The 24,971-nt window shown below is 41.2% G+C and overlaps 2 protein-coding genes across 6 annotated transcripts in view; one reads left to right on the top strand and one right to left on the bottom strand.

Moving 5' to 3' along the window:
* Positions 1-24,971, top strand: part of LOC126334563 (extracellular sulfatase SULF-1 homolog) — a 1,305,433-nt gene that overhangs the window by 904,088 nt on the left and 376,374 nt on the right. The gene's annotated exons all lie outside the window — the stretch shown is intronic.
* Positions 12,436-24,971, bottom strand: part of LOC126334564 (uncharacterized) — a 98,817-nt gene continuing 86,281 nt past the window's right edge. Inside the window, exon 2 of the mRNA XM_049996949.1 lies at positions 12,436-12,911. Within this exon, the coding sequence (XP_049852906.1) occupies positions 12,709-12,911 (203 nt within the window). The 3' untranslated portion in view covers positions 12,436-12,708. The remainder of the gene's footprint in view (positions 12,912-24,971) is intronic.

The raw sequence follows: 24,971 nt of genomic DNA, 5'->3' as shown, positions 1-24,971 counted from the left end.
CAGTGGGTGTGTTGGACATTCCATCGAGCTACAGACCCCCTTGAAGATGTCTCCCGCAGACGGGGACGAAACGTTGGGAATTGACAAAGAATTCGCCAACCGACCACGGCATAACAGCCCGGATAATTGTAATGGACATGACATTGCCGGCGGTGAAAGTATACATTTTAGTATCAATTGTGTTATTACAATGTTCTATGTGTCCACGAGCAACAGGACGAACAACGTGTAGACGTTAAGCAAATTCGTTATAAACTACGTGTAACATCTGGACATTGGCATAAGTCACTGTAACTTATATTCTGTTCTGCAGCTCATCAATGTCACGAGGTAAATAGAGGGTGAAAACACTGTCCTTCACATACCCCCACAAGAAAAAATCGAATCAGGGCCCGTCTGGAGTAACAAAACTGTAGGCGCCCTATCCAGCGTCCAGGCAGCATGTCTTTGAGCAATTGTCCTACAGCGTTGTGTCAGTGTGGTGGCGCTCCATCTTGTTGTAACATGAAGTCGTTAGAGTCCTCCTCAAATTGCAGGAAAATCCAAAGCTCCAGTATTCGAAGATAGCTCATTTCAATTACTATGTTTTCCTAAAAAAAGAAGGGATCATAACTTTTTCATGAGAAGTGATACATTTCGGGCAAGTGTCTTTCACGCCCACCATTTGCTGAAAAGTTCTGTAATCCCCGCCAGCCATCGCTCCGGTTTCGTAATTATTACACTCTAAAATGTATTTGTTCTTTTTTCTGTTCACCCGGTATTTTTCACTTGGATAAATCATTCTGTTATGTTACTGTTGCTGTTGCGGTGTTCTGTCAGAAAACAGGTTTGTTGCAGCTCTCTACACGGCTCCCCATTTCTCCTTACTACAGGCAAGCGCTGGTTTCCTTCTACGTCTTTTACACCTACACTTCTCTCCATTACCAAATTGAGGAATCGTTGATGCCTCACAATTTGTCCTGTCAACCGATCCCTTTTATTAGTAACTTGTGCCAAAATTTCTTTTTTTTTCTAATCCATTCAGATCCTATGCATTATTTTTAAGATCTACCCATCTAATCTTCGGCATTCTTCTGTCTTTGTACTATATTTCACCACATTACAACGATTTTTAGTTCACTCTACAGCTGTCGATAGACGTGGAATTTAAATCATTACATTTTCCGGGATACTTATTCTAACAAGGCCAACGAGCTTCGTCAAATGTATGCCACTTTGTCATCGAAGAAAACGACGTCATTGATGTGATATACTGAGTCCCTGTAGGGGAGCATTTGGTGTCCTAGAAGCTCAACACTGGATTTCCATTTTAATTTCTCCAGATGATCCAAAGCGTGTTATGATATTTCGCATCATTCGTCGCAAAGCCGACTCCACCTTTGACAGTAGTCTTATCGTCTGGACTGCATGGCATAACGCTCCAGTGTCGAACCCTACGACCATCCCAGCTCAGCTCAGGATTAAAGAACACTTGATGCCGAGAAATCACTTTATTGTAAGTGCACAGTACCAAAAATCTCAGATATTAACTCAGGGCTCAGCGGAGTTAGCTTAATCATCCATTACATTCATTTGATTAATTGGAAGAATTTGCTGTAATTAGTTTACCTAAAAACTGCGGTAATTGCAAAACACCGGTTAATATAAAACTTCGTTATCATTGTTCAAAACATATACCCAGTTACGAACTACTGGATAAAGTAGAGAAAATAGACACATAAATAATTATAATGTCTACACATATATTGGTACAAATATATTTGTAATGTCTGCCTAAATTTAGTTTCAGAGTAATAAGACCTGTCGTAGAAACATAGTTACCAAAATTGAGTATCGTATTTTGGCAAACTAGACAGTATAATCCAATAGCAGTTATGGTTTTATATAAAAGTTCCGGACAAAGGAATCTTTCCTTGCTGTTCATTTCCTCAGAAACATACATCTTCAGTTGTAACTTGTAAAACTGCAGTAAACATCAATAGACAGATTTAGTGTTAATTATTGTAATCTTATAAAACAGAGTTTTCTGAGAGTCATTACAGTCAGTCTGCGGGGGTTTATGATATGAGCCAGATCTTTGCCAAAAATCTTTGCTCGATGAACGCAGACGAGTTAGCACAAATCATAGCTCATATGCCTAGTTTTAAGTAAATTCTGTGTCCGAGAGTTTGTGCAGAGAATGTTTAATCTCAAGTACTACTTTCATCTTTAATAATGCTTACTTGTGACAATAAGATAACGTTGAGAATTGTGTTATATACAGATGATATTTACTGTGAACATCGTTTTCGTTCTGATATGACTATCTGCTTGAAAGTACACTGATTTAAGAACGTTGATCAGTGACTGTGTTGATTGAATGTCTGTGACACACAAACTACCAACCGTCTCGATATAGAACATCAGTCGAGTGTAGTACGTGGCTAGCTGTTTATCCGTGAGTGAGTTATAATAGCTGAGAGCCGATCTGACCAAAACTGTAGATTAATCAACAATAAAGTGCAATTAAAGTATTTGGACTGAAAAACCTGGTGCGGAACACATCATTTAAAGTAACCTACTTTAGGCAGTCACCTCTCAGCCAGATTCGACGGAGGTGCAGCTACCTAGGACATATTTGCACTGGTAAACACGGCTGTGCTTCGAGGTTTGCAAAGGTGAGTTGCTTCCAGCTGCCATCGCCACGTACCGCCACAGGCGCCTGCGAGACGCGCTGTAGGCATCCCGCGCAGCAGGATTTCGATATCCCGGACGAAACCTGCCTTGCAAGGCAATTCCGCATGCAAGTTTGGCGTGCCTTCCAAGCTGCCGTCAGGCTATTTTGGCCCGCGGGACTATCACGTGGACCGGGAAACGTCCTTGTGCGGCTGCAGCTGCGGGCGCTGCCTTGCCTTGCCTTGCCGGCCCGGCATGCTGATGAGGTAATAACACGACTGGCGGGTCCAGCCCGTAAAAACCACCGCCGGATAATCACGTCTCCCGAGGAATGCATCGAGCTCTTGACAAGTTCCGCTCCGCACACAATGTTCCCCTCCTGCTGAGGCGCACGCTTGTTTCTTTGGACTGTCCAAAATGGCCACGGACGCATCGGGAAAATAATAATGGTGTTCGTCTGTACTCGTATGCGAGTTAGAGGGGAGACGCAGGTAGCCTTCTACACTTTTTATGATCTTACTTTCACCCTGCCGCCCTTTACAGCCATATAAAACAATTTGTTCTGCTATAATACGGATAAGCGACTAAATTTGATTAGACCTATTCATTTAATTCATAGAGCTTATCCACGACTAAATCGGTAAGTTGCTGTTTCAAAATATTTATTGTCTCTCCTTGGTTTTTTTACTTCATTGGAAGTTATCACTTCTTCTTCTTTTTCTGTCACGTGTTAGGTCATGCTGGGGCTATTGTAGCTACATTCTGGCCTTCCACCCTTTTGCTGCTATTCCAATGCGTCTCTTACCTTGCGGAATACAGTATATTGCCAAAAGTGTGGCAGTAATCTTGACTACTGCATTTTCAGCAGATGGGACATCATTTTTGCCTATTTTCAGACTTTTCGTTTATATCAAACGTTTTAAAATTCCTTCGTAATATCTATGTTCCCTTTATAATATAACTTTGTATATCCTGATACGTTTCTTAATAATTTCGATTCGTTGGCGTGTAATCACATTTCAATTTTTTTCTTTACATCTACATCCACATTTATACACACCCAACGGTGTGTGGCGGGGGGGGGCACTTTACGTGCCACTGTCATTACCTCCCTTTTCTGTTCCAGTCACGTATGGTTCGCGGGAAGAACGACTGCCTGAAAGCCTCCGTTGGCTCTCGAATCTCTCTAATTTTACATTCGTGATCTTCTCGGGAGGTATAAGTAGGGTGAAGCAATATATTCGATACCTCATCCAGAAACGCACCCTCTCGAAACCTGGCGAGCAAGCTACACCGCGATGCAGAGCGCCTCTCTTGCAGAGTCTGCCACTTGAGTTTGCGAAACATCTCCGTAACGCCATCACGGTTACCAAATAACCCTGTGACGCGCCGCTCTTCTTTGGATCTTCTCTATCTCCTCCGTCAAACCGATCTGGTATGGATCCCACACTGATGAGCAATAGTCAAGTATAGGTCGAACGAGTGTTTTGTAAGCCACCTCCTTTACCCACGTTCTCTTCCATACAGTAATGTTGGTACCGAAACATCGTCATATAATTTAAGTTTCTGTTCTTACTTAATTTTGGAGAGGTCTTGTAATACCTTCGCAATCCTCGTAAGGCGGCCAAGCGAAATTACTGCTAGCTACATAAGAGAAAAATCCGGACGAAACCTAAAAGTCACTGAAGTATCGATAAATTATAAATATCACATCAGGAGTTAATCGTTTACTTGTTGCAGGACTGTGACGGTCATGAGAAATAAGACTTGCAAGCTGCATGTTGTTTTCGTGCATAGTAACACTACCTGACTGTGAATTCAGTTCTGAAAAGAACTTACCTCGCCTCTTGATGGGTGGGCCGCACCTGGTGCAGGTCGACTGCTGTAGAGATAATTGCATGGCCCTGATTTCGCCGACGCATATGAAAATAAACCAAGTCACAAGCTGTAGGCATAGCAAGTTCAAATCTAAAGGAATTATCCCAGAAATTTGGAGATATACGTACGAAGGAATTTATTCAAGTCCATGCTTCATACATTATTTGTGTGACCAAGTGGTTTAATACATAAGCATGTTGCAACAGCACGTTTCTTCAATCACAAATTGAATTTATTTCATTAATGTTAATATTCCGTCTCCTTGCAGTCGTAGCATGCATTGGGTATGACAAATAACCATGTAAGAATGGAAGATAACTAGTATTAACTCACGCATGTTCGGCTCACATTCTTCTGGAGTTCCCCCAAAGAATGTTTTTTCCCTCATGCAGTTCCGCGTCATTGCATATGGTTGAGAAGTAACTGTGCCAGCACCACAAAATACGACGGCGCGCTGAAAAGTAATACCTCCGAATTTTGTATGCGAAAACTCTTAAAGTTTTTAAATAAAACAAACGTTTTTAACATTCTACATCTTTATTCTTCACGCCTACATTCCTGCTGTAGAGATAATTGCATGGCACTGATTTCGCCGACGCATATGAAAATAAACCAAGTCACAAGCTGTAGGCATAGCAAGTTCAAATCTAAAGGAATTATCCCAGAAATTTAGAGATATACGTACGAAGGAATTTATTCAAGCCCATGCTTCATACATTATTTGTGTGACCAAGTGGTTTAATACATAAGCATGTTGCAACAGCACGTTTCTTCAATCACAAATTGAATTTGTTTCATTAATGTTAATATTCCGTCTCCTTGCAGTCGTAGCATGCATTTGGTATGACAAATAACCATGTAAGAATGGAAGATAACTAGTATTAACTCACGCATGTTCGGCTCACATTCTTCTGGAGTTCCCCCAAAGAATGTTCTTTCCCTCATGCAGTTCCGCGTCATTGCATATGGTTGAGAAGTAACTGTGCCAGCACCACAAAATACGACGGCGCGCTGAAAAGTAATACCTCCGAATTTTGTATGCGAAAACTCTTAAAGTTTTTAAATAAAACAAACGTTTTTAACATTCTACATCTTTATTCTTCACGCCTACATTCCTGCTGTAGAGATAATTGCATGGCACTGATTTCGCCGACGCATATGAAAATAAACCAAGTCACAAGCTGTAGGCATAGCAAGTTCAAATCTAAAGGAATTATCCCAGAAATTTGGAGATATACGTACGAAGGAATTTATTCAAGCCCATGCTTCATACATTATTTGTGTGACCAAGTGGTTTAATACATAAGCATGTTGCAACAGCACGTTTCTTCAATCACAAATTGAATTTGTTTCATTAATGTTAATATTCCGTCTCCTTGCAGTCGTAGCATGCATTGGGTATGACAAATAACCATGTAAGAATGGAAGATAACTAGTATTAACTCACGCATGTTCGGCTCACATTCTTCTGGAGTTCCCCCAAAGAATGTTTTTTCCCTCATGCAGTTCCGCGTCATTGCATATGGTTGAGAAGTAACTGTGCCAGCACCACAAAATACGACGGCGCGCTGAAAAGTAATACCTCCGAATTTTGTATGCGAAAACTCTTAAAGTTTTTAAATAAAACAAACGTTTTTAACATTCTACATCTTTATTCTTCACGCCTACATACCTGCTGTAGAGATAATTGCATGGCACTGATTTCGCCGACGCATATGAAAATAAACCAAGTCACAAGCTGTAGGCATAGCAAGTTCAAATCTAAAGGAATTATCCCAGAAATTTAGAGATATACGTACGAAGAAATTTATTCAAGCCCATGCTTCATACATTATTTGTGTGACCAAGTGGTTTAATACATAAGCATGTTGCAACAGCACGTTTCTTCAATCACAAATTGAATTTGTTTCATTAATGTTAATATTCCGTCTCCTTGCAGTCGTAGCATGCATTGGGTATGACAAATAACCATGTAAGAATGGAAAATAACTAGTATTAACTCACACATGTTCGGCTCACATTCTTCTGGAGTTCCCCCAAAGAATGTTTTTTCCCTCATGCAGTTCCGCGTCATTGCATATGGTTGAGAAGTAACTGTGCCAGCACCACAAAATACGACGGCGCGCTGAAAAGTAATACCTCCGAATTTTGTATGCGAAAACTCTTAAAGTTTTTAAATAAAACAAACGTTTTTAACATTCTACATCTTTATTCTTCACGCCTACATTCCTGCTGTAGAGATAATTGCATGGCACTGATTTCGCCGACGCATATGAAAATAAACCAAGTCACAAGCTGTAGGCATAGCAAGTTCAAATCTAAAGGAATTATCCCAGAAATTTGGAGATATACGTACGAAGGAATTTATTCAAGTCCATGCTTCATACATTATTTGTGTGACCAAGTGGTTTAATACATAAGCATGTTGCAACAGCACGTTTCTTCAATCACAAATTGAATTTGTTTCATTAATGTTAATATTCCGTCTCCTTGCAGTCGTAGCATGCATTGGGTATGACAAATAACCATGTAAGAATGGAAGATAACTAGTATTAACTCACGCATGTTCGGCTCACATTCTTCTGGAGTTCCCCCAAAGAATGTTTTTTCCCTCATGCAGTTCCGCGTCATTGCATATGGTTGAGAAGTAACTGTGCCAGCACCACAAAATACGACGGCGCGCTGAAAAGTAATACCTCCGTATTTTGTATGCGAAAACTCTTAAAGTTTTTAAATAAAACAAACGTTTTTAACATTCTACATCTTTATTCTTCTCGCCTACATTCCTGCTGTAGAGATAATTGCATGGCACTGATTTCGCCGACGCATATGAAAATAAACCAAGTCACAAGCTGTAGGCATAGCAAGTTCAAATCTAAAGGAATTATCCCAGAAATTTGGAGATATACGTACGAAGGAATTTATTCAAGCCCATGCTTCATACATTATTTGTGTGACCAAGTGGTTTAATACATAAGCATGTTGCAACAGCACGTTTCTTCAATCACAAATTGAATTTGTTTCATTAATGTTAATATTCCGTCTCCTTGCAGTCGTAGCATGCATTGGGTATGACAAATAACCATGTAAGAATGGAAGATAACTAGTATTAACTCACGCATGTTCGGCTCACATTCTTCTGGAGTTCCCCCAAAGAATGTTTTTTCCCTCATGCAGTTCCGCGTCATTGCATATGGTTGAGAAGTAACTGTGCCAGCACCACAAAATACGACGGCGCGCTGAAAAGTAATACCTCCGAATTTTGTATGCGAAAACTCTTAAAGTTTTTAAATAAAACAAACGTTTTTAACATTCTACATCTTTATTCTTCACGCCTACATTCCTGCTGTAGAGATAATTGCATGGCCCTGATTTCGCCGACGCATATGAAAATAAACCAAGTCACAAGCTGTAGGCATAGCAAGTTCAAATCTAAAGGAATTATCCCAGAAATTTGGAGATATACGTACGAAGGAATTTATTCAAGTCCATGCTTCATACATTATTTGTGTGACCAAGTGGTTTAATACATAAGCATGTTGCAACAGCACGTTTCTTCAATCACAAATTGAATTTGTTTCATTAATGTTAATATTCCGTCTCCTTGCAGTCGTAGCATGCATTGGGTATGACAAATAACCATGTAAGAATGGAAGATAACTAGTATTAACTCACGCATGTTCGGCTCACATTCTTCTGGAGTTCCCCCAAAGAATGTTTTTTCCCTCATGCAGTTCCGCGTCATTGCATATGGTTGAGAAGTAACTGTGCCAGCACCACAAAATACGACGGCGCGCTGAAAAGTAATACCTCCGAATTTTGTATGCGAAAACTCTTAAAGTTTTTAAATAAAACAAACGTTTTTAACATTCTACATCTTTATTCTTCACGCCTACATTCCTGCTGTAGAGATAATTGCATGGCACTGATTTCGCCGACGCATATGAAAATAAATCAAGTCACAAGCTGTAGGCATAGCAAGTTCAAATCTAAAGGAATTATCCCAGAAATTTGGAGATATACGTACGAAGGAATTTATTCAAGTCCATGCTTCATACATTATTTGTGTGACCAAGTGGTTTAATACATAAGCATGTTGCAACAGCACGTTTCTTCAATCACAAATTGAATTTGTTTCATTAATGTTAATATTCCGTCTCCTTGCAGTCGTAGCATGCATTGGGTATGACAAATAACCATGTAAGAATGGAAGATAACTAGTATTAACTCACGCATGTTCGGCTCACATTCTTCTGGAGTTCCCCCAAAGAATGTTTTTTCCCTCATGCAGTTCCTCGTCATTGCATATGGTTGAGAAGTAACTGTGCCAGCACCACAAAATACGACGGCGCGCTGAAAAGTAATACCTCCGAATTTTGTATGCGAAAACTCTTAAAGTTTTTAAATAAAACAAACGTTTTTAACATTCTACATCTTTATTCTTCACGCCTACATTCCTGCTGTAGAGATAATTGCATGGCACTGATTTCGCCGACGCATATGAAAATAAACCAAGTCACAAGCTGTAGGCATAGCAAGTTCAAATCTAAAGGAATTATCCCAGAAATTTGGAGATATACGTACGAAGGAATTTATTCAAGCCCATGCTTCATACATTATTTGTGTGACCAAGTGGTTTAATACATAAGCATGTTGCAACAGCACGTTTCTTCAATCACAAATTGAATTTGTTTCATTAATGTTAATATTCCGTCTCCTTGCAGTCGTAGCATGCATTGGGTATGACAAATAACCATGTAAGAATGGAAGATAACTAGTATTAACTCACGCATGTTCGGCTCACATTCTTCTGGAGTTCCCCCAAAGAATGTTTTTCCCCTCATGCAGTTCCGCGTCATTGCATATGGTTGAGAAGTAACTGTGCCAGCACCACAAAATACGACGGCGCGCTGAAAAGTAATACCTCCGAATTTTGTATGCGAAAACTCTTAATAAAACAAACGTTTTTAACATTCTACATCTTTATTCTTCACGCCTACATTCCTGCTGTAGAGATAATTGCATGGCACTGATTTCGCCGACGCATATGAAAATAAACCAAGTCACAAGCTGTAGGCATAGCAAGTTCAAATCTAAAGGAATTATCCCAGAAATTTGGAGATATACGTACGAAGGAATTTATTCAAGCCCATGCTTCATACATTATTTGTGTGACCAAGTGGTTTAATACATAAGCATGTTGCAACAGCACGTTTCTTCAATCACAAATTGAATTTGTTTCATTAATGTTAATATTCCGTCTCCTTGCAGTCGTAGCATGCATTGGGTATGACAAATAACCATGTAAGAATGGAAGATAACTAGTATTAACTCACGCATGTTCGGCTCACATTCTTCTGGAGTTCCCCCAAAGAATGTTTTTTCCCTCATGCAGTTCCGCGTCATTGCATATGGTTGAGAAGTAACTGTGCCAGCACCACAAAATACGACGGCGCGCTGAAAAGTAATACCTCCGAATTTTGTATGCGAAAACTCTTAAAGTTTTTAAATAAAACAAACGTTTTTAACATTCTACATCTTTATTCTTCACGCCTACATTCCTGCTGTAGAGATAATTGCATGGCACTGATTTCGCCGACGCATATGAAAATAAACCAAGTCACAAGCTGTAGGCATAGCAAGTTCAAATCTAAAGGAATTATCCCAGAAATTTGGAGATATACGTACGAAGGAATTTATTCAAGCCCATGCTTCATACATTATTTGTGTGACCAAGTGGTTTAATACATAAGCATGTTGCAACAGCACGTTTCTTCAATCACAAATTGAATTTGTTTCATTAATGTTAATATTCCGTCTCCTTGCAGTCGTAGCATGCATTGGGTATGACAAATAACCATGTAAGAATGGAAGATAACTAGTATTAACTCACGCATGTTCGGCTCACATTCTTCTGGAGTTCCCCCAAAGAATGTTTTTTCCCTCATGCAGTTCCGCGTCATTGCATATGGTTGAGAAGTAACTGTGCCAGCACCACAAAATACGACGGCGCGCTGAAAAGTAATACCTCCGAATTTTGTATGCGAAAACTCTTAAAGTTTTTAAATAAAACAAACGTTTTTAACATTCTACATCTTTATTCTTCATGCCTACATTCTTGCAGCCTTCTGCCACTAGAGGGCTCTGAACTGTAGCGTGTAACATGGCAGTGCGTAACGCTACTATGTAGGTGGGCGAGAAACCTCGTGTTGTAATCGAGTTTCGAATTCTAAGAGTTCGTTCACACATGGCGCACCTGTCATCGACAATCCTTCATGCAGTCCGTCTTGGCACCATCCGATTTTTATCTGTACCTGAAACTTTAAGAACACGTCCATGGACTTCAAGGCTTCGTCAACAAAGTCAGTGATTCTGCAGTGAATTGAGAGAAACGTATTCGTCATCAGGGTGACTAACTTGAGAAATAGATAAGTAGACATGAAGAATAAAGATGTAGACTGCTAATAATGTTTTCTTTATTGAAGAAGCCTTAAGAGTTTTCGCATGAGAAATTCGGAGACGTTAAATTCCAGCAAGCCCTATTAGCAGGCAGAAATGATATGGTGGTCTCCAATGATGCTGCTATTCTTTTTTGCTAACCTAGTTGATGGACATAATCGGCCAAGCAAACGCAACTGTATGTGTGGATGGCACTTTGAGACTCAACCCGAGATCTGTCAAATACATTACTACAAGATCTTACTGAAAGACGTCATATAGTCATCTCGAGGACTAAGTCTGAGAGTCTGTGTAGTTGTTAAAGATAGGTTCTTGACTAAGAGTTCGCTGCTCAAAACTATTCGTGTTTTTACCAATTTCTGCCTCGTAACTAGTGGTGTTAGTTAGACTTCATTATTTCGGTGTGCCTAGGAAGTAAAACAGTATCAAGGAGGTTCCTCCTCCGTTATATGACTTCTGTCAGTTTGAACATATGTAGCATATTAAAAGTAGCATATTAAGTGTAGCTCAGGACCTAGTATCTACACTGGGCAGAAGAGCTTGCCTACTGCAGTGAATTACATCAGTGGAGTATTTAACTGTCACTGCACCGTTTCAGCACAGAAAACACACTCTGTTATAGGTCCTGTTCTACCAGTAAGGCATGTGACACACATTTACTGTGATCTCCCATCACTCTTGTTGCCCGCCTTTCTTGTTGCCTGGTCAATGCTGGTCCACAGTGCTACCCACAACAGTACGTCTTACGTGCCGTTTGCGCTTTAGCTTGAACACTGGACTCGAAAAGAAACCTGATTTCATTCTCCTCAGAAGTAATATCCCAGTTGAAACTTCCTGGCAGATTAAAACTGCGTGCCTTGTCGAGACTCGAACTCCGCTGCAGAGTGAAAATCTCATTCTGGAAACATCCCCCAGGCTGTGGCTAAGCCATGTCTCCGCAATATCCTTTCTTTCAGGAGTGCTAGTTCTGCAGGGTTCGCAGGAAAAATTCTGTAAAGTTTGGAAAGTAGGAGACGAGGTTCGGGCAGAAGTAAAGCTGTGAGGAGGGGGCTTGGGTAGCTCAGTTGGTAGAGCACTTGCCAGCAAAAGGCAAAGGTCCCGAGTTCGAGTCTCGGCCCGGCACACAGTTTTAATCTTCCAGGAAGTTTCATATCGGAGCACACTCCGCTGCACAGTGGAAATCTTATTCTGAGAATATCCCAGTTGTTTAGCCAATACACTGTTCAGAAAGTGTGCCAAGGGTCCCGATCTCTTCCATCCTTGACAAAAGACATTTTGTTTTCAGAACAACAGGTACTGCATAATAGAACCACTGTTTTCTCCACACTCCTTCCCCGTAGATACCGGTTCATGCAGGATCACGAGTGGTATTCGGAAAAGAAAAGGGAATAAAGTGTCAGAAAATTCAATGACTGTATTTTCCACATTTATGATAACATAAATGGTATTGCTTTATGAAAGCGCCTACTGTGACTTGACGTTCACTTACGCGAATTTAGTCCATGAAACCTCTCTTCAGCAGAGTTTACATGTCCACGGTCGCCCACATCCCATTTTCGTTGACTGCTTCGTTATGGCACGTACTGGATTCTTCAGTGCATCTCCCGGAAAACGCCTAGCAGAATGCCCGTGCGTAACCAGAGGTCGACCGCGAGGTAATATAAAAGGACAGGGCGTAGGTGTGGGCTCCGGGCGCGCAGCATCTCTCACCTCACCTCACCTCACCTCGCCTGCCTCTGTTGCCCTACGTGGGTGGCGACCGGCGACCGCAGCCGCTGCGACGCTCCGATGGGGCTCTGACGTCATTCTTCTGCTGTCCTCCACTGAAGGTGGGAAAACCCAGTGACACATCAGTCCTGGTCCAGACAAGGCGTTTATTTTAGAGATGAACTTGTAAACGGATGATCCAAGTGGAACCACTGCAACAAATGAAAGAAGAAAAGGAGGAAAAAAAGCACTCTTCATGCCAATACTCTGCTTATGGAACAACATATTAGCGCAAGTGTGGAAGCAAATAACGTTTTCCGGACAAAACAAAAGCTGACAAGTCTCAATTTGGAAGAAATAAATGTAAAATTATAATAGGTTGATTACCCTAACGGAACAGGAGAGTCGACATTTCACACCGAAGTAGACTGCGTACTTTTCTGAAATTTGTGATTTTCTGAAACTTGTGCAGTTCGGTAACTTGTGTTGCACTGTGCATCCCAAAATAACACTATGTGATAGTCTTGAGCACTCTGAAATGTTTGTCAGACTCCAAAAGGTTTCTACATTCATCTGCCTCTGAAAAATAGGCGCGTCCCGTGGATCCTCCAACAGTAAACGGCGCGGTTTATTGCTTATTGGTGATAGCCTAACATTGAGACGGGAAGGTTTTGTACCGTTACACAAAACGTGAGGAATCGCAGGTGCATGGGAAAGGCGCGACATAAGGTGACAACAGATTGCATATCGTATGGTAAGAATTGTTTTTGCTATTACTACAGATTGTGAGTTACAGCGACGAGTGGCCGGGCCTACTAGGAAGTATCATTTGGCGGTAACAACAAAAGGTTTGTGTGCGATAACGCACGTTTTAGATGTATCAAACAGAAGACTAGAGACAGTCTATGCACAACAGTCACTTGACAGCAGATTGTTCGCCAGGCGACAGCGTACCTTGTAGCCTGATTGAATTGACGCAGTCGGTAGAGTCTGAAACGCTCTTTCTCGACTGTCTTCTCGGACCTTGCGTAGCGTCTGGCGAAGACCAGTTCGCAGTTGTAGGCAGAAACAGGCACTCTTATCGGTGTGCGGTGCGCGAGACAAATCACGCGACGTGTTGATCCGTAGAATTTGTTGGCCTACTTGAAAATTTCTGTGCACACATGCATCTCACGCCAAATAAATGTCGCCAGTCTTGCTTTGCCCTACGATGGTGTGCTGTAGCTCTCTATGCTACTCTGTCCTGTGCGAGCCCCTTTATCTCAGCAATTTTTGAACCTGCTTACTGTATTTATCTCTTCGTCTCCCTCTACAATTTTAACCCCCCCCTCCCCCCAAAAAACACATACACACGCACAAACACACACACAAACACACACACACACACACACACACACACACACACACACACAAACACACACACACACACACACACGCTTCCCTTCAGCACTAAACTGGTGATCCCTTGATGTCTCAGGATGTGTCCTACCAACGGGTCCCTTCTTCTAGTCAGGTTACGCCACAAATCTCTTTTTCACTCCAACTATTCAGTACGTCCTCATTATCTACGTGAACTACCCATCTGATCGTCAGCATTCTTCTGTAGCACCCATTTTAAAAGCTTTCATTCTCTTCTTGTCTAATCTGTTTATCGTCCATGGTTTGGTTGGTTGTTTGGGAGGAAGAGACCAAACTGCGAGCTCATCGGTCTCATCGGATTAGGGAAGGACGGAGAAGGAAGTCGTCCATGCCCTTTCAAAGGAACCATCCCGGCATTTGCCTGGAGCGATTTAGGGAAATCACGGAAAACCTAAATCAGGATGGCCGGACGCGGGATTGAACCGTCCTCCTCCCGAATGCGAGTCCAGTGTGCTAGCCACTACGCCACCTCGCTCGGTATTATCGTCCATGTTTTTCACTTCCATACATGGGTACATTCTGTACAAATACTTTCAGAAAAGACATCCTGACACTTAAATCTATTTTCGATTTTCTACATCTACATTTACATCCATACTCCGCAAGCCACCTGACGGTGTGTGGCGGAGGGTTTCTCTTCTTCAGAAACTCTTTCTTGCCATTGCCAGTCTACATTTTATGTCCTCCGTACTTCGACCATCACCAGTTATTTTACCGCCCAAATAGCAAAACACACATACTACTTTTAGTGTCTTATTTCCTAATCTCATTCCCTCGGCATCACCCGATTTAATTCGACTACTTTCCACTATCCTCGTTTCGCTTTTGTTGTTGTTCATATTCTATCTTCCCTTCAAGACGCTGTCCATTCCGTTCAACTGCTCTTCGAAGTCCTTTGATGTCTCTGACAGAAGTGCAATGTCAGCAGAAAACCTCAAAGTTTTTACTTCTTCTCCGTGGATTTTAATTCCAACTCCATTTTTTTGTTCTCTTTATTGCTTGTTCAACGTACAGATTGAATAACATCGGGTTAGGCTACAACTGAGTACCACTCCCTTCTCAACCACTGTATCTCTTTCATGCCCCCTTTACTTGTGTAACTACCGTCTGTTTTCTGTACAAGTTATACATAGCTTTCACTGCCTTTATTTTACCCCTGCCACCTTTAGAATATGAAATAGAGTATTCCAGTCAACATCTTCAAAAGCTTTCTCTAAGTTTGCAAATGCTAGAAACGTAGGTTTGCCTTTCCTTATCCTGTCTCCTATGAGAAGTCATAGAGCCAGTATTGCCTCGCGTGTTTCTACATTATTCCGGAATCCAGACTGATCTGATTGAAATAGTCACTTTTTCTGTACTAATAATGGCCTGTAACAACACATGTACTTTCAAAAGACCCCCAGATCCGAACACCGGAATAGGCTGGATATCAGTCTAAATTTAGAGGGCGAAAGCCAATGTAATTGTCCGTCTTGACCGCTATTTAGATTTTTATATTTTAAAAGCACACCTCAAAACGTTTATGCCACAGCCGTCATCAAAATCTGTAAGATATACAAACCAAATGAGAAGAAATATTTCTAGGATGATTAAAATAACACATTTGTATAGAAATACAGTGAAGACATACCGCACTTAAAAACTCGGTATACTGTATCGCGTGAGATCGATCTCTCTCTCTCTCTCTCTCTCTCTCTCTCTCACACACACACACACTTGTACCATGACTAGTGTCGTTTGGTGAGGCAGCGTATCTTACATAACAGCCTGTGGCCATGAAGTGCTTTAAATGCCAGAGGACTTCTCACGTTAAAAATCAGATTAACGTCACATTTTAAGTACACATTCATTGCATAAAAAGAAAGCTATAAAAATTAAAATGTACATTTCTGTTGATAAAATATGTTAACGTACGGCCATAATATTACACAAAACACAGCAGACGTAAAACTTTGCCTTGTATAATGTTATGGCCGTACGTTAACACTTTTTATCAACAGAACTGTGCATTTAAATTTTATAGCTTACTTTTTATGTAATGGCTGTGTGCTTAGTATGTGATGTTAATTTTATTTTTAACGTGACAAGTCCTGTTTATCACTTTTTATAGATTTTTCTCGAAATGGCTATATGCCTAGTTGGCAGATATTATTTTGAATTTTATCGTGATAAATCCAAAGCCTTATTTTTATGGATTACTTTTATGATTTGATTGTACGCTTAATTTGTAGACATTAATTCACATACAACATTTCCAAGTTCTGTTGCATTTAACGCCTCCTCACGGCCGCAGATACTTATTTAAGTTAGGCTGCCTCACTAAACAGAGCTCTTCATGGTACAAGTATATGCGCGAACTACTGACGTGATATAGTATACCAATTTTTTGAAGTGCTGTAGCTTCCTCGTGGTTCTCTACAGTGTATTTTTGTGACTGTTGTAAAAATGCTACTTCTCGTTTGTTCGGTCCATCTGGGAGATTCTAATGATGGCTGTAACCGAAAAGCGTTAAGGTGTATTTTTAAAAGTATATAAATAGCGATCAATAAAAACAATTATATTGACTAGTGATAATGATAGCGGACTCGTACAATGGCTTATTTCATCTACAGACAAAAAGCAGAAAGACACATTCAAAAGCACCTCTAGAGTCCACTGGAACAAGAGGAGCTTATTATACTCTGAAAGACCTTGCTAGGCCCACCTCGTTGTTGGCAAACGGAACACGTCAGCCTCGGTCGCTGGGGATCATTCACTCTCCACTCCATACAAGCAACACTTTTAAGCTCACGTCCCCGCCCCACGGTACCCACTACTCCCGTCTAACTCCCGCGAGGGCCTTCGGCTGACTGGCGGTTTCGCGAGCTGCCAAAGCCACGCTACGAAATTATTTTAACGTGCAGCCCTTTGAGCAAGTGAGCCTCCAGGGCAGAACGTATGCGCTTCAATTCGCCAAGGTGGCGCACTGGTTAGCACACTTGACTCGCATTCGGGAGGACAACAGTTTAAATTCGCGTCCGACTATCCCGATTTAGGTTTTTCGTGATTTCACTGGATCGCTCCAGGCAAATGCCGGGACTGTTCCATTGAAAGGACACGGACGATTTCGTTCCCCATTCTTTCCGCATCTGAACTTGACCTCAGTCTCTGATGACCTCGACGTCGACGGTACGTTAAACCTGTTTCTTCCTTCTTTTTTTTCGATTTACCATTTCCTGCTAACATTCGCAGTAACTGCTGTAAGAAGCTCAGAAGACTCTTTGCTAAAAGCTGTTAGGAAATGCGCCGACCATCCTATGAAAACCACTATCCTTTGAAAACAACCATCAGTTTCGAAGGATTAAGGTGACACTGTCCCATGACCTCCAGACTGGAGAATGGCTCTTTAGCCCCGAAAGCGGAAAATCGGTGCTAGCGTTCATAATGGCGACCAAAGCTAGCAGACAGGGGCGGGCAGACAATCATTTGTTACAAGTTGTCACTAAAATTTTATTTAAAAAAACATCTTTGCTTTTTTATCACCTAGCCCCCCTCTGTATACTCTGCTAAGAGCTAAACTGCACATGTGGAACTTTAGACTTCTATAGGAACGCGAATAGAAATAGAACAGCATAGATTTAATTCTTGGACAGGGCTAAATCATGAGGAAGTGTTTGCAGAATTAATTGAAGAAAAGTTCTTACACGTATGTGAGTAGCAGAACAGTTGCAGCGCATACAGATTTTCAACTATTTGTTATCACATTTTTGACATGGTTTCTGTGTTTTCGGAAATATCATTTTTGACTGTGTTACTATGATCTGAAAATGGATCCCGGTTTGTAATTAGTCGTCGAGTGAATAAAAAAGTGAAATTTGTAAGTTTGGCTGGTTTCTCGTTGTAATTATTAACAGAAGCTGCTGATCCACAGCTATTCAAGCATGCTGGTAATTCGTAAAACAAAGCTTGTTTCACCTTAACTTTCGATGTGTCGGTTCTAGTATTGTCAGTTTCTGGCAATGTCTTCCGCACTTCTTGCTGTTGGCCGACAAAAATCTGTATCCATTCTATCTATATCTATACTAATAATAACACAGTGAAATTATCGACTTCAGCATAGCTTGGGGAAACGCTTTATTGCATCAAAATCGCATCGTCGAACAAATTATAATTCAAAATTTTATCTAAAATCTTCTTCTCACCTTAGTAATTCGGATATTTATTCATCATGGTGTAATACACTAAAGAGCCAACAGCTGGCGCTTTTAGGTTTTTTTTCTTATTTTTTAACTCAGACGTATTTTCCGAATTTTGTACCAGTGATAGAATCAAGCACAGTTATCTTACAGATTTACTGATTTCGCTTTGTGTATTGAAAACTTAACGAAATTGGTTTGCTTCTTGCGACAGATTTTGGTTATATTTGACTTATTGGCTAGCAAAACCGTACTTATTGATTTTTCACTGTGATTTGGTTGCCTGCTTACTGGGTGTTGATTTCTTTCGTTCACGTAACGAACCCTAGAAAATAATCAATATTCCGAAATACACCAGAATGGCTAAAAGACTCAGGACTACGTGGGCTTAAGAATCAACTGAAAAGCATGACGTGAGAATTGCTGTGGCTGGAGAACATTAGGCTTTAACTCGCTCAATGGAAAGTTCTTCCAAATGCAAGGCGCGACGTAACTCTGATCGATTGCATCATGCATTATCTCGCTCCTCAGAACCCTTTTTCGCTTTAAACGCCCACAATTCTTGGAGAGCTTATGTTATACTGTGACCATAAAAAAAGGCACAAGGCCAAACGCTGCCTGCTGTGGACGTGGACCTTGCTTTTCGCACGGTCTGCTCTACTTAGTTCTCTCCCGTGTTAGTGAAGCAATCAAGCTCTTCCTTCATGTAATCAATCATAATTCAAACGCTGTATACAAAAAAGCTTAATAATCCTCGGGCATAGCTATTAATAAATATTCTGGGAAAGCCGACTGTTTCAACTAGTATTACAATATGAGAGATGTTGAGGATGATAGCACAAAAATTATTTTTAAGAATTGGGATGGTGTTGGTATTGGTACCCAGATTCATATCATTATTATCATAGTTATGTATTTTCTATTTTTATAGTATTAAGTGAAGAAATGTGAATTGCTGAAATCCGTTAATTTCGTTCAGAATCTCCTTTCCAATTTTTCGTTATGGATGAATATTTCCTTTTCTCCAAGATATCCGTTTCCCAGTTTTCCTCTAAAGTATGCTGTACTTTAAGTCTGTAAAGCATGAGGGACACTGTTCTACACTTACATCTACCACATGGCTCTCATACATGTTGGATACAGTTTTTATTTGATTTTAAAAGGAATCTTATACCATGCTTCCTGCAAAATAATGGCAAATTCTGGCAACGACGACGGAGATGGATAGCGCTTACAAATCCTTGTCTGCAAAGTAGATCATAAAAGCTAAATAATATTGAGATCTGGTGGCTGTGGGGCCCATGGAGATGCAGCAGTTAATCCCCGTGCTAATAAAACCAGTCCTGGACGATGCGAGCTGTGTGAACACGGGCCCCGTTGTGTTGCAACACGGCATCACCGCTGGAGAACAAATATTATGGTACCAGGATGTGGGCCTGATAAGCCAAAACGGTCACACAATCCTTGTCAGTAACGTGATCTTACGCAGTAACCACGGGACTCATGGAACACCACAATCTGGCCAACAAATTATCGCCGAACGCCCTGTATGTTTCACTCTTCGGACTTCAACTCAGAAGTTGGAAACAGTATGAAACGAAACTCATCCAATGAGGCGGTTATAAGGAAATAAAAGAAAAATTCGGAGTAGTTATTAAAATCCATGGAGAAGAAATAAAAACTTCGAGGTTCGCCGATAACATTGTTATTCTCTCAGAGACAGCAAAGGACTTGGAAGAGCAGTTGAACGGAATGGACAGTGTCTTGAAAGGAGGGTATAAGATGAACATCAACAAAAGCAAAACGAGAATAATGGAATGTAGTCGAATTAAGTCGGGTGATGCTGAGGGAATTAGATTAGGAAATGAGACACTTAAAGCAGTAAAGGAGTTTTGCTATTTGGGGAGCAAAATAACTGATGATGGTCGAAGTAGAGAGGATATAAAATGTAGACTGGCAATGGCAAGGAAAGCGTTTCTGAAGAAGAGAAATTTGTTAACATCGAGTATAGATTTAAGTGTCAGGAAGTCGTTTCTGAAAGTATTTGTATGGAGTGTAGCCATGTATGGAAGTGAAACAAGGACAATAAATAGTTTAGGTAAGAAGAGAATAGAAGCTTTCGAATGTGCTGCTACAGAAGAATGCTGAAGATTAGATGGGTAGATCACATATCTAATTAGGAGGTATGGAATAGAATTGGGGAGAAGAGGAGCTTGTGGCACAACTTGACTAGAAGAAGGGATCGGTTGGTAGGACATGTTTTGAGGCATGGAGAGCTGCATCAAACCAGTTTCAGGACTGAAGACCACATCAGCAACAACATCATTTTTGTAAGACTGATGTTTTCGGATTTGAGTGTAAAAGAAGACTAGCTTACAACTTTGACCTTGGAGGACACTACTCGAGAACAAGATTTTTACAATGCATTCAGATTCTTCTTTTCTGAAAATGATTTTCCAGTTTTGTAACTTGACCTCTGTTACTACTGATTGAGCGCCTTGCATGGTAGGCAACCACAAAGCATTTGTTACCTTGTGTGCAAAGACCAATCCTTCCCGCCGTTCTTCAAGTGTCGTAGTATCGTGCATCAGCAAGTGCTTAGTGGGCGTATTTCGAACATGCGACATATCATGAGTACTGTCACAAAAACTGTGAATTCATTTCTCCCGCAATCACTAAAGAGAAGAAAATACAGAGTGATATTAGAAGAATTGAGCCAGTATGGAGATCTGCTATTGCACACCTAAGTTAGATGGCTGCATAGAAATATGATTCTAAACAGATTTAAATAACTTCTGCCAGTGATAAAACATTTTGTGTCTGAAAGGGAAGAATATTACTCAGAAATGTATGATTTGAGCCAGTTCCTGGATCTGCCGTTTGTAACTGGAGTTAAGCAAAAAACTTCCACATTTTTCAAAGAAAATTGCGCACTTGCTGTATCAATGATTTTTATTATATCTGCGACCGGTTTCTCACCACTTATCGGTGCATCCTCAGGCAATTTATAACATGGTAACGTTGAACATTGCCCTGTAGAGACTCCCCACCATTCACGTCCAATATACCGTCATCTGGTGAAAGCGGTACTTAAAATTTAGAAATTTGACTGTCAGGCCGTGTCCGCTGCCGCGCGGCTCCTCGCAGCTTGCTCGGTCATTGCCGCTCACATCATTTAACAAATTTTTAAAAAATATTTTCAAATTTTAACTACCGCTTTCACCAGATGACGGTATACTGGACGTGAACGGTGGGGGCAATGTTCAACGTTACCGTGTTATGGATAGCGTATATTGCCTGAGGATGCACCGATAAGTGGTGCGAAACTGGTCGCAGCTTTAATAAAAATCATTTATGCAGCCAGTGAGGATTTTTCTTTGGAAAAATGTGGATGTATGGCTGTGGTTGCCCGCTCTACAAAACAACATGTTAAAGAACTTAAAGGAGAAAACGAAACTGCCATAACTGTTATGTTTCATGCAAAAACTTGACCTTTGGATTGCAAAGTTACAAAAATTAAATGTGAAACACTTTCGTCATATGTAATCAGAAGTATCAAATCAACAAATAACATTGGATCAACTAGCTGCAAAGAAGTATAAGGCCGACCTAACAGCGCTGAAAACACGGTTTGAAAACCGATTTTCATATTTCAAGGCAATGGAATTGTTAAGCTTTCATAGCTCAGCCTTTCGAAAAAATGGATGTGGCTGCTATTTCAAATAAAATCTGAGTGAAGTAGGGTTCTCAACCATGAGCGTAGTGAAATCTGATCATCTTTCAATCGTGTAGCGTTGGCTGAGACAAATTATTCGCCAGATTATCGTAACTTTTCCTGTGGTATGCAAAGACGAGTATCAAACTAAACTTTTCTGTAGCATTTATAATGGTGTATATTTTATTTTATTTTTTTCACGGTGTTAATGTCCCTTAATTGAGTAGCAGGCCTAGAACTTTTCACGGACATTGAATTACCTTCTATGTATTTGTATTTAGCTTAATTCAAAAGGTTAATTCTGGCTATAGTGTTGGTTTGCGCTTGAACTTTTATCAATTTTTGAATCAGTAGATCTCTAGATGAACTAAGCTGCATTTAGTAGATCTCAAGCCTAAAAAGTTTGAGCACCCTTCCGTCAGAGGGAAAGCCTGGCGACCGCTACTCTAGCGGCGTTCTAGGCTACTTCTGCGCGGTGATTTCGGTGTGCATCACGACTGCAGACTTTCACCTTGAAGTAAACAAAAAACGGAGTTACATAATTATTTTACGAGGAGCTGATAAAGTGCTATTAAGTAAGAAGAGTAAGAGTAAGTGAAACCTTCTTCCATCTCTCAGCCTACCTATTTCGGTAATTGTCGAGAAACTATAGTGGCACAGTGCTGAAACTAACGACCTCGCTTCCAGAAGAGAGAAATTATAAATCCTCGTGGGTTATCGCTATAAATACTTTGACCTGTCCCTCGCGTAAGTCCTCTGCGCCAGCATTAACGCTACGTTACTGCTTCAGATGACAAAAAAAAAGGAATACGGTGAATGACATACTCATTTAGTTTCATACATGCCGGAAAGAACAGACACCACGAATTCGTATAACTGATACGCCTAGCTGGGCAATGGATCACCTTCTTCAGTGCGGATGCACAAATACGTCCGACCTCCTGTGGGAACCTCAGAATAGCGAACGGCAGTAAAATGGACAGGGACAGCGGATAGATGGCGCTCTGTGGGAGTGTGGATCGGCCGTGAACTGTCCCGAGGTAGTCCACACAGATGCGATATGTCCCGGATGGAGTAGTGACTAACGCGCCTGCCTAGTGAGCAGGAGGTACTGGTTTCGAATCCGGGTCTGGTACAAATTTTCAGTTGCAGCTGACATCAGTAATCCCCTTCAATTTACGTACCATTTAGTTCTTGACTTAGGCTTCACTTCGAAACGAAACTTGTGGCTATATTTCAACGAGCCTCGCTACTCTTTTGTTTGCCTGAACGCAAATGCAACATTTACGAGCCAGTTTCCAAAGTTGTGAACCGAAAGCCTTATTCAGGGTGTCACAAAAAGGTACAGTCAAACTTTCAGGAAACATTCCTCACACACAAAGAAAGAAAATATGTTATGTGGACATGTGTCGGGAAACGCTTACTTTCCATTTTAGAGCTCATTTTATTACTTCTCTTCAAATCACATTAATCATGGAACAGAACGTACCAGCGTGACTTCAAAACCTTGTTACACGAAATGTTCAAAATGTCCTCCGTTAGCGAGGATACATGCATCCACCCTCCGTCGCATGGACCCCCTGGTGCGCTGATGGAGCCCTGGAGAATGGCGTATTGTATCACAACCGTCCACAATAGGAGCACGAAGAGTCTCCACATTTGGTACCGGGGTTGCGTAGACAAGAACTTTCAAATGCCCCCATAAATGAAAGTCAAGAGGGTTGAGGTCAGGAAAGCGTGGAGGCCATGGAATTGGTCCGCCTCTACCAATCCATCGGTCACCGAATCTGTTCTTGAGAAGCGTACGAACACTTCGACTGAAATGTGCAGGAGCTCCATCGTGCATGAACCACATGTTGTGTGGTACTTGTAAAGGCACATGTTCTAGCAGCACAGGTAGAGTATAAAATCAAGATAACGTGCTCCATTGAGCGTAGGTGGAAGAATATGGGGCCCAATCAAGACATCACCAACAATGCCTGCCCAAACGTTCACAGAAAATCTGTGTTGATGACGTGATTGCACAATAGCGTGCGGATTCTCGTCAGTCCATACATGTTGATTGTGAAAATTTACAGTTTGATCCCGTTGGAATGAAGCCTCATCCTCAAAGAGAGCATTTGCACTGAAATGAGGATTGACACATTGTTGGATGAACCATTCGCAGAAGTGTACCCGTGGAGGCCAATCAGCTGCTGATAGTGCCTGCACACGCTGTACATGGTACGGAAACAACTGGTTCTCCCGTAGCACTTTCCATACAGTGACGTGGTCAACGTTACCTTGTACAGCAGCAACTTCTCTGACGCTGACATTGTTATCGTCAACTGCACGGAGAATTGCCTCGTCCATTGCAGGTGTCCTCGTCGTTCTAGGTCTTCCCCAGTCGCGAGTCATAGGCTGGAATGCTCCGTGCTCCCTAAGACGCCGATCAATTGCTTCGAACGTCTTCCTGTCGGGACACCTTCGTTCTGGACATCTGTCTCGATGCAAACGTACCGCGCCACGGCTATTGCCCCGCGCTAATCCATACATCCAATGGGCATCTGCCAACACCGCATTTGTAAACATTGCACTGAATGCAAAACCACGTTCGTGATGAACACTAACCTGTTGATGTAACCTACTAATGTGCTTGATGCTAGTACTGTAGGGCAATGACTCGCATGTCAACCCAAGCACCGACGTCAACATTACCTTCCTTCAATTGGGCCAACTGGCGGTGATTCGAGGAAGTACAGTACATACTGACGAAACTAAAATGAGCTCTAACATGGAAATTAAGCGTTTCCGGACACATGTCCACATAACATCTGTTCTTTATTTGTGTGTTAGGAATGTTTCCTGAAAGCTTGGCCGTACCTTTTTGTAACACCCTGTATATAACTTTCTTTTCCGCGCAAGCGTGGCTCGGAGTGCAGCAGTCAATCCCTCTGCCCTCGTTGCATCTATATATAGTACTG

This window comes from Schistocerca gregaria, chromosome 2, assembly GCF_023897955.1.
Source record: "Schistocerca gregaria isolate iqSchGreg1 chromosome 2, iqSchGreg1.2, whole genome shotgun sequence".
NCBI classification, from domain to species: Eukaryota; Metazoa; Arthropoda; class Insecta; order Orthoptera; family Acrididae; genus Schistocerca; species Schistocerca gregaria.
The sequence above is the reverse complement of the archived record's forward strand: the minus strand, read 5'-3'. Positions and strand labels throughout refer to the sequence as shown.